The sequence below is a fragment of the Solanum pennellii genome, chromosome 11 (genome assembly GCF_001406875.1).
Source record: "Solanum pennellii chromosome 11, SPENNV200".
Lineage (NCBI taxonomy): Eukaryota > Viridiplantae > Streptophyta > Magnoliopsida > Solanales > Solanaceae > Solanum > Solanum pennellii.
Window position 1 is genome coordinate 46938269 of NC_028647.1, and position 9586 is coordinate 46947854.

General features: G+C 32.7%; 1 protein-coding gene across 2 annotated transcripts; it reads left to right on the forward strand.

Annotated features, from left to right (window-relative positions):
• The first annotated feature begins 311 nt into the window (after positions 1–311).
• Positions 312–9261, forward strand: LOC107003085. Of its 2 annotated transcripts, none has more exons than XM_015201332.1 (5): positions 312–583; positions 651–721; positions 2092–2197; positions 8304–8436; positions 8837–9261. In XM_015201332.1, exons 1-5 carry the CDS (start codon positions 504–506, stop codon positions 9047–9049), a joined length of 603 nt encoding a protein of 200 aa, XP_015056818.1. In that variant the 5' UTR covers positions 312–503; the 3' UTR covers positions 9050–9261. The 2 variants fall into 2 exon arrangements, with proteins under 2 accessions (XP_015056818.1, XP_015056819.1); XM_015201333.2 differs by having other exon boundaries at positions 351–579; positions 659–721.
• Positions 9262–9586: the final 325 nt, after the last annotated feature.

Consider the following 9586-nt stretch of genomic DNA (forward strand, 5'->3'; position numbering starts at 1 on the left):
AATGAAAAAACAAATATTACGAAATACCTATTTTTATTTTTTAATTTTGTTAGAATTTGGTGTGAAATCAAAATAGTCATAATAACGGGAACGTGAAAGCCGATGAGATTAGATTCTGTGCGTGTTTACGAGCTTTCTCATTAATTAATAAAAAATAAATAAAATATGAAATCACAAAATTAATTAATGAAAAATAAATAAAATATGAAATCACAAGATTAATTAATAAAAAATAAATAAAATATGAAATCACAAGATTAATTAATACAAAATAAAAAAAATATGAAATCACAAGTTTGTGAAAGCGGCCTACCTAAGGCATCGTTTATTCCTTTTAAAATGAATGCATATAGTGGAGAAGCATGTTGTGTAGTTAATAGGGCTTGTTGTATTATAGGTTTAAGAAAGATAAATTTTTGCACTTATATCCACTATGATGTGAGTTTTTCAACTTGGATTTGAGTGTAAAGTGTATATATAGTTGAGGTCTTCAATCTATTACAATGTTACGACAAATTGGATCTACAGTGGGTTCTTGGACTCACAAGAAGATCGTTGATCCTCTTCTCCAAATCCTTCGTAGGTAATCTTTTCTAATAAGCCTCTTATTATAATTCAACATTTTTGCATTGATTTGTTTGTTTTGGAAGGGGTGCAGAGCCAAAACAATTGGCATTCTCTGGGGCTCTTGGTGCTACATTGGGTCTCTTTCCCATCTGTGGTATGTTTTATTCACTCCTCCTTGGACAAGATTAACTTAAAGGGGTCATTTGGTGCGTGGGATTAAAAATAACAGTGATGAGATAATTTTTTTTGGTCTTGTTTGGTTGTCAAGTTTGAATAACCATTCATATCATCACTTATCCCATATACATGGTGCGATAAGTTATCCAGATAGCTAACTCCAGAATAACTTATCCCCGGATGACTTGTTGCCAACCAAACGACCCCTTAATAGTATTATTTTGTCATGTTAACCTATGACTAACATACCGTGTCAAGTCAAACACTATCATACAAGGGAGATAGTAATAAATTTTGTCTAAGATTGATAAAATGGAGTTGCTCTTTAATATCCCAGTTTGTTTTCGCTGTTTCTATGAAAGCTTTACATTTTTACTTGCTTGGGTTTAATTCGTTAGGACGTGAAATTGTAAGAGGGGATACAAAGATGTTCATAATGTTGTTGAGATGGATTGCATCTGTTTGTTTTAATCCAAAGCTGATGACAAAACAATCTATTTTCCTTCTGACATTCTCATTTATGTTATGTGATTTAGATGTATAGAGTGTCCAATTCAAAATCTCCACATTTGGTGCCTTACATATTAAAACAGGTCAATAGTTGGACTTTGGTTGGGTCTTGAGCTCATATACTCGGTATAGTTGAATTGCTTTTGTATTAGACTTACGATTTCTAAAGTTTCAGAGGTCTTACCAGATTAGTTGGCTTAAAACTAATCGTGAAAGAAAATATTAGTGATGGTGGTAGTGGATAAAAACATATGATTATTTATCAGCCCAACATTTATCTCTCTAAATCAAGGGATTGGATCCTCCCAAAATAGTGTATTTTTCGAGGATCCAGCACGAGTGCGGCAACATCTTTCGAGCAACTTAACTCCCAGATATTGTCGAAAAGTCAATTAAAAGCTTCCTTTTGCTTCATTAGTTAATGATATCCCTTTAAAATAAATTTAGAATCTATGTGAAAATCTACATATAAAACAGAAAGATTAAGTAGTAATTAATCTTTGGAGTTGGGTGTGAAAATGGAGTCAAACATAACCTTAGAAAAGTTTTGGAAACAAATACTATCATCTACAGATGAGTAGTGGAAATTGCAACAGATGGGGATGCATATGTAAATTTGACTTATTCTAAGTTTCATTGCATAAATCTAATTACTCATCAAGACGAAAGGACCTCAATGATGTCGACCTGTCAACAGAATCAACATAATCTTTTTTAAGCATCAATATTGCAAGTTCTGATTGGTTTCTTAGCTCTCTGGCTAGTGGCTGTAAGTGATTAACTGGAATATTTTTTTTGCTATGGTTATCTGTCCTACAATCTACTTTACTTTGACAGGGGTTGCTGTGTTTCTATGTGGCGTAGCTATTGCAGTACTTGGATCCTTGTGTCATGCACCAACTGTGTTGTTGGTCAACTTCATTGTTACTCCCATTGAACTGAGGTACTTAATAGAGGGGCTTTGTCTAATAACATCTTCTCTTTTCGGTCACAGTGACTGATGTACCCTCCCCCTCCTCCCGCCCCTCCTCAAAGTTTAAATAGTCGGTATCAGAGTACCTTTGATGATTGGACAGATATTCACCAGACCTCAACCATTATGAAATACGGATTCCTATCATGATTTGATTAATTGGTTTTGCCATAGATGTTCTTGTTGGTCGGACTTCTTTTCATCATTTTCTGAGTTGATACATACAAAAGAGTTCTGTGTTATCTAAGAGATTGAGGAATAAAATAAGAGAACTGGTATGTGCTGAAATGTTGCAAGTTTTGCTTCTGTTTCTGTTGGCATAACTTCTGTTTCTGTTGGCATAAGTTTGAATGGAGAATCTGTTGTTGTTCATCATTAATATTCTATTTAGTAAAATGCAATATGTTGTTTTCATTTATATGGATTTAGCAACCACTTCAATTTCATAAGTGTTGGCATCTGTTCTATTTATTATGGTTGATTCAGCAGTGAACCTGTATAATGGTGGGTGGCTGAGAAGAAAGGAGTTCGCATTAAATATACAAATGCCATAAAGAACATGTATGAAGGAGATCACTAGTGTGAGAACATTAGTAGGAGATACAAAGAGTTTTCTATCACAATGGGTCTACACCAGGAATCAGCATTGAGTCCTTGCTTGTTTACCCAAGTTATGGATGAGCTAACTAATACGATACAAAATGATGTCTTACGGTGTATGCTATTTGTTGACAGTATTATGCTAATTGACGAAAACAACAAGTGTGTCAACCAAATGCTGGAAATATGGAGAAGCACCTTAGAGAGTGTGAGTATATTAGGATAAATAAAAATAAAATAAATACATTTTCTTTTTGACGATGGTAGCTGTATATTCACACCAAAAGGCCCATCAGTTAAAAGCTGACAGGGTGGGATTTACAACCCTAGAGGGTAATAATTAAGACCAATGTCTAGATAGGAACTTTATAATTGTCCTACGAAATCAACTAGGCTATCTATCCCTGCCTCTATATGTTATCAAAAAAAAAAAAACGTTTTAAAAAAAGATCTATCCCTGCCGCTATATCTTGTTTAAACCAAAAGTACAAAAAACTTATACTCTTCATCTTGATCTTCTGGAGACGGCTAACTTTCCCATCATGACTTCTTTCGTTTCTTTCTTTACATAAGGTCCACCAATCTTCTTGTGATCCTCTTCTCCCACTTCTTCCCAACTTTGCAGCATTTCAAATGAGGTCCTTGGCATCACCCAGCTTTTCCCAAGTATACAGTAGAACATGTTCCACAAATTTGCAGTTGTTCTGCAATGCATGAATAAATGATTATTTATCTCTGCCTCTTGCTCACACATAAAACACCTCGAGAAAATCTAGATACCTCTTCTCTTTACTATTTCCTAGGTTAAACAAGCTCTCCTGATCACCAACCAGATGAAGCATGAACTTTGTGTGGTATTTAAATTTTCCAGACCAATTTACACAGCCATTTTGCATTGCAAGTTTAGTTAGTATGGAGAGAGTGAAGTTGTGATGAGATTAGAAGGGTTGCAACACTAACTGCAAACAATTTTGATATCTAGGCTTGTTGTTTTAAGAAATCGAATGATAGATGAAGATGTTACTTATACAATTAAAACCGGATGGTTGAAATGGGGAAGTGTTGTTAGGGCGTTACGTGATAGAAGGATGCTTATCAAGGTGAAAGATAGGTTCTACAAAATAGTTATAAAACCAACAATGTTATATGTAGTGAATGTTGCATGCTAAACTGCAATGTATCCCCAATACGAGTGTTGCAGAGATACAAATACAGAGATGGATGTGCTGCCATATAAGAAACAGATAAAATTAAAAATGACTACATATGCCAAAACGCATTGAGGATATATGAGAGAAGGTAAAAGACTTATTAATTAGGTATTGTAAACTTATTGGACACAAAACTTTACAAATGGCCGGCTATGCACATTGGCCTTTCAAAAAGGTAAAAGCTATTTACTATACAAAGGAATCTTATCTCTTATTTTTACATTTTTCCAAAGATATCTATCGCTTTGTCTGCCACCTTTTTTGTTTATATCTATCTTTATGTCTTTTTCTTCTTTTGTCTTTATCGTCATTTTTCTTTGTCTACTATAACTCTTTTTCTTCATCCTTATCTTATATTGCATTCTTATCTCTTCATCTTTATTCCAAATCAACATCTGGTATAACGTTATCTTCTCCATTGAATTTGGAACATCTGTGATCTGGGTATTTGTGTCCAATAAGTTTACAATATCTAATTAATAAGTTTTTTGAAATAAATTCTTTCTTTAATGCTCGTGTTGTAGGTTGTTCCTCTGGCTTTAGTAATGATAAAATCCATCGCTGAACTTCATTCATATCTGCTCTTCTTAATTCCCTTGAGTTTGAATATATCATAACTTGATCTCTAGCGTAATAGCTCCATATGGCATTCCCATTAAATAATTATTTGCTAATTCTTGTATGATAGTTGATATACCAATTATTCTTTTATTGGCATAAAAACATGGTATTTGTATCTTTGGTATTTCATTCTGATGTCCAATATCTTCTGGTATGATCATATCTTTTGTTAATCCTATCTTAATAACTTGAATTGGAGATTTTACCTCCTCATATAATATTTCTGCTGGTGCTGTATAAAACTTAATATAAAATAAGTTTCCTTTTGTAACTCTTTTGTATGTAATAAATGCTTTGTATAACTCTGGTATTCCACTGATTTCTTATCCGTCATATGTTACAGTTATGGATTACTAAGTACAGTATATACATATGGCGGAGAAGAAATCAGTGGAATACCAGAGTTATACAAAGCATTTATTACATACAAAAGAGTTACAAAAGGAAACTTATTTTATATTAAGCTTTATACAGCACCAGCAGAAATATTATATGAGGAGGTAAAATCTCCAATTCAAGTTATTAAGATAGGATTAACAAAAGATATGATCATATCAGAAGATATTGGACATCAGAATGAAATACCAAAGATAGAAATACCATTTTTTATGCCAATAAAAGAATAATTGGTATATTAACTATCATACAAGAATTAGCAAATAATTATTTAATGGGAATGCCATATGAAGCTATTACGCTAGAGATCAAGTTATGATATATTCAAACACAAGGGAATTAAGAAGAGCAGATATGAATGAAGTTCAGCGATGGATTTTATCATTACTAAAGCCAGAGGAACAACCTACAACACGAGCATTAAATAAAGAATTTATTTCAGAACACTTATTAATTAGATATTGTAAACTTATTGGACACAAATACCCAGATCATAGATGTTCCAAATGCAATGGAGAAGATAACGTTGTACCAGATGTTGATTTGGAATAAAGACGAAGAGATAAGAATGCAAAATAAGATAAGGATGAAGAAAAAGAGTTATAGTAGACAAAGAAAAATGACGACAAAGACAAAAGAAGAAAAAGACATAAAGATAGATATAAACAAAAAAAGTGGTAGACAAAGGGATAGATATCTTTGAAAAAATGTAAAAATAAGAGATAAGATTCCTTTGTATAGTAAATAGCTTTTACCTTTTTGAAAGGCCAATGTGTATAGCCGGCCATTTGTAAAGTTTTGTTTAAAAAGTCGTAAAGTATACAGTAGGCGCACTTATGTACAGGTTTAGGATTTAGTATATATAGATTGTCAAATTGTAAATGAAAGGCAGCCAATGCCAAACAAAAGCTTAAGTTAATAAAAACCCTTTCAAAACCCCTCTCTCAAGATAAAAACTAAGTTAAAAAAAATGGAGAAATCCAAAATCAAGTCAGATATTTTAGATAGCATGGAAAATCAAGAGACAAAGGTATATTGTTTAACAATTATACAGAACTAATTTCATATATTCCTGAATATCATATATATGATTGATTAAATTTATGTTAGTTATTATATACTAGAAATATTTGAATTATGAATTCTAGTTTGCTAGTAAACGGGAAACAGGTAGAAAACTGCTAGACTATGTCATCCCACAGTGGAAACCGGTAGGCGAGGGATGCCGTTAGGGGAGTACACAAGGTTGAGGTGCTGATAAGCAGTAATTATCTGCTAAAGTACGATGCTAGTAGTGACCGGAAAACATGATAACGATACTCTAGCTTATAATAGACTAATATGAATTTAATTGAATTATGATATGATAGGAAGGAATAAATGAAAACAAACCTGCATAAATAAATAAACATGATTACAATGTATGATGAAATAAAAAGCTATAAAACTTTGATCTTATATGTACTTAAAGATATAGAAATTGTTGACATAAAAAGAATTATTTGGGAAAAAATGTTTGATCATGATATAGAAGATATATTAAATCAAGAATGGTATGAAATAGATTTACAAGAATTAGATATAGAAAGAATAGATATATACAGATTTAGAAATAGATTCAGATTAAAATGAACTATGACTATTTAGAATATTGGATAGAAACTATGGAAAATATAAGATTATTAAAACAATTAATGCAAGAAAATTTATACATGTACCGAAGAACCCAAGATATGATATACATAGAATATATAATAAATAATACTAAAGAAATATTTAGATTAGAACAATTATCAAAAGAATTTTATGATAAAATATATTTTACTCTATAAAATATATAACTTACTCTATGTTGAATTACGCACCTCCCAACATTGAGAACAATTATCAAAAGAATTTTATGATAAAATATATTATACTCTATAAAAATATATAACTTACTCTATGATGAATTCTGCACCTCCTAACATTGATGATTTGGTCATGTCCTGCTCGTTCTTCAGATGCACCACTTTACAGGTGTGACTATGATGAGTAAAGATGTTAAAATGGAACGAGGTAGACCTAAAATCATTTGGAAGAAGGCTGTCTTAAAAGAGCTTTAATTTTCTGGGAATCAATGTAGACTTAATTAATGATAGGACACAATGGATGAAGAAGATTCATGTATGTGATATCTACTACTCCCTCTATCCCATTTATGTGGCATAGTTGAGATTTCGAGATCAAACTTCTAAACTTTGACCCTGAATTCGAATATACAAATCATGAACTTATTATGAGATAAAATTTATATATTCGACTAATTAATGACTTCAAATATTCATATAAAGAAATTTCGATCAAAGAAAAACTTAATTGACTCTCTAGAAATTCCAATTGTGCCACATAATTTGGGATGGAGAAGTAGTTGAGGAAAAGTTTTAGTCTTGTTAGTTGGTTGATTTTGGACCTGTTGCTTTTCTAGGAGTATTTTGGCCTTATCATAAAAATATAGAAATTTATTGTTATTATCATTATTTTTACTATTTTATATATATATATATATTTAACATGTCTTTGACTTTTATTATTTTATCTGGTAATGAGTTGAATTTAGATGAAAAAACATGTTCAGTGAGGATTCAAATTCCCCGAGTTACTTTGGGACTGTGGCATAGTTGTTGATGCAATAGAACCAACTTGAGCTCCAACCTATCAAATCGAAAACAAATCTGAGCATTTACGTGCCCTAACAAAGAAATTTGAGCATTGACATTCTGTAGGTTCTCTCATTGTATATTAAGTTGTTACCTGTTTGCCAATAAAATCAGCACGCGAAAAAGTTAAAGGGGACAAAAATGTTTAGATCTCTCTTTCTTGACTTCTTGGGTGGAGGGGTCAGTATGTCCTGCCTATGATGTTTACAATCAAACTTTTTTCTCAAAATGCCTGAACCTGTGATGACTTCTTCAGCAGTACTTTTGGGGTTGGGGTTGAGGGGCGAGGGAGATTCTTCCATCAGGCTAGATGCACATTTACGTGCACACGTTAGGTCTGCCTGTATGTGACAATAGCTGGTGTCAGTTTGAGGTTCACTCGGGAAAGGATTGCTTTTTAGCTTGTAATACAACTAGGATATGTTGAAGGGTTGTTTAACTGAGTAGTGGCATTGTTATTTGCTTTTCATCTGATTCTCGGTCTTCCTCTCACCATGTGTTGTCTATAATTAATATCATCATTTCTTTATGTGCCTCCCATTTTTGCAGTTTGGTGATTCCTTTCCTACGTTTAGGTGAATATGTGAGTGGTGGACCTCATTTTGCTTTGACCTCAGATGCATTAAAGAAGGTCTTCACTGGTAAAGCTTCGTGGGAAGTCTTGCTGAGCATTTACCATGCGGTGGGTAAACAAGTTCTCTCATTTGAAGCATCTTTTCCTCACTGTCGTTCTCATATTACTATTATCTTCTGATTGTTGCACTGTGATGGTCTACTTATTGAGCCTTAAATCCATAGTGTAATAGTGCTAAGATAGTATGTGCTATGAAGTGGCAGTAATTATAACTTGCCAATGGATAAGATGCAAATTTATCAGCATCTTTTATGGCTGTGGGATTTACGTGATTATGCTGCATCTAAGAAATTACTACTGCAGTCAATTATTAGACAGGGTCTCTGCTGTAATCACATGTTGCTTCCCGTCTATTCCTTCGTATTTTTCCTTTTTATTTGTAGATTAAGTGAGAGGCAAGAATACATGTGTTCTTCTACTGACTCTTCAATAATGAACTATTTTACAGTTGCTGGGCTGGCTTGTTGCTGTACCATTCATCCTGGCAGGGGTTTATATACTGTTTTTGCCATGTTTTACAATCTTGGTTCGTAAATTCAGTAGCCTTCAGCCAAACAAAACCACAAGTGTTCCTTTAAGCCCGAAGAGAGCTGTTCCTCTAAGTCCAAGAAAAGTTGTTCAACCCCTTACAGAAGTCAGGGTGAAAGTGAGGGATGTTTAATGGACATAGAAATCAGTGTATTCTTAAATGGTTAATGAAACTTCAACGGTTCCGGCATTTCTGTACATGTATCAAGTTGAGAGAAATTGACAGTGAAAACTGCTGCAAGTTGTATCAAAATTATGTTTCTTATACAATTACCCTGCTACAGCAGGCAAGAATTTTCTTTGTTTGGCAATAAATTTGAAGATATACATGCAATTTGGATCTAACTTTTAAGTTTTATTCATGGAATTTGAATAGAACTTCAACTACAATTTAAAATTTTGATTTAAAATCCCAAGTTCACCTAAAAGAAGATTGATTCCAAGTTTTTTTTTTCATTTTATTTTATCATAAATTTGAAACTTGATATACAAAAGAAGGCCCATGCTTGACAGTTAACACGAAGAGAATGTATCATGTGGGAGTATTATTTTTTTTAAAAAAAGAAGCAAACTGTTACAACTGTTCAGTTACTGGATCAATGAATCTTTGTAAAATTATGTGTATTTGAAAGTTTGTAATAACAATAGAGTTGTTATTTACCAAAGCCGC

Bases quoted from the DNA above. Each gene is read 5' to 3' on its own strand.
- LOC107003085 (XM_015201332.1), top strand. From the start codon at position 504: ATGTTACGACAAATTGGATCTACAGTGGGTTCTTGGACTCACAAGAAG. The intron at 722-2,091 runs GTATGTTTTATT...TTACTTTGACAG, and splicing joins GGGTCTCTTTCCCATCTGTG to GGGTTGCTGTGTTTCTATGT. The intron at 2,198-8,303 runs GTACTTAATAGA...CCATTTTTGCAG, and splicing joins GTTACTCCCATTGAACTGAG to TTTGGTGATTCCTTTCCTAC.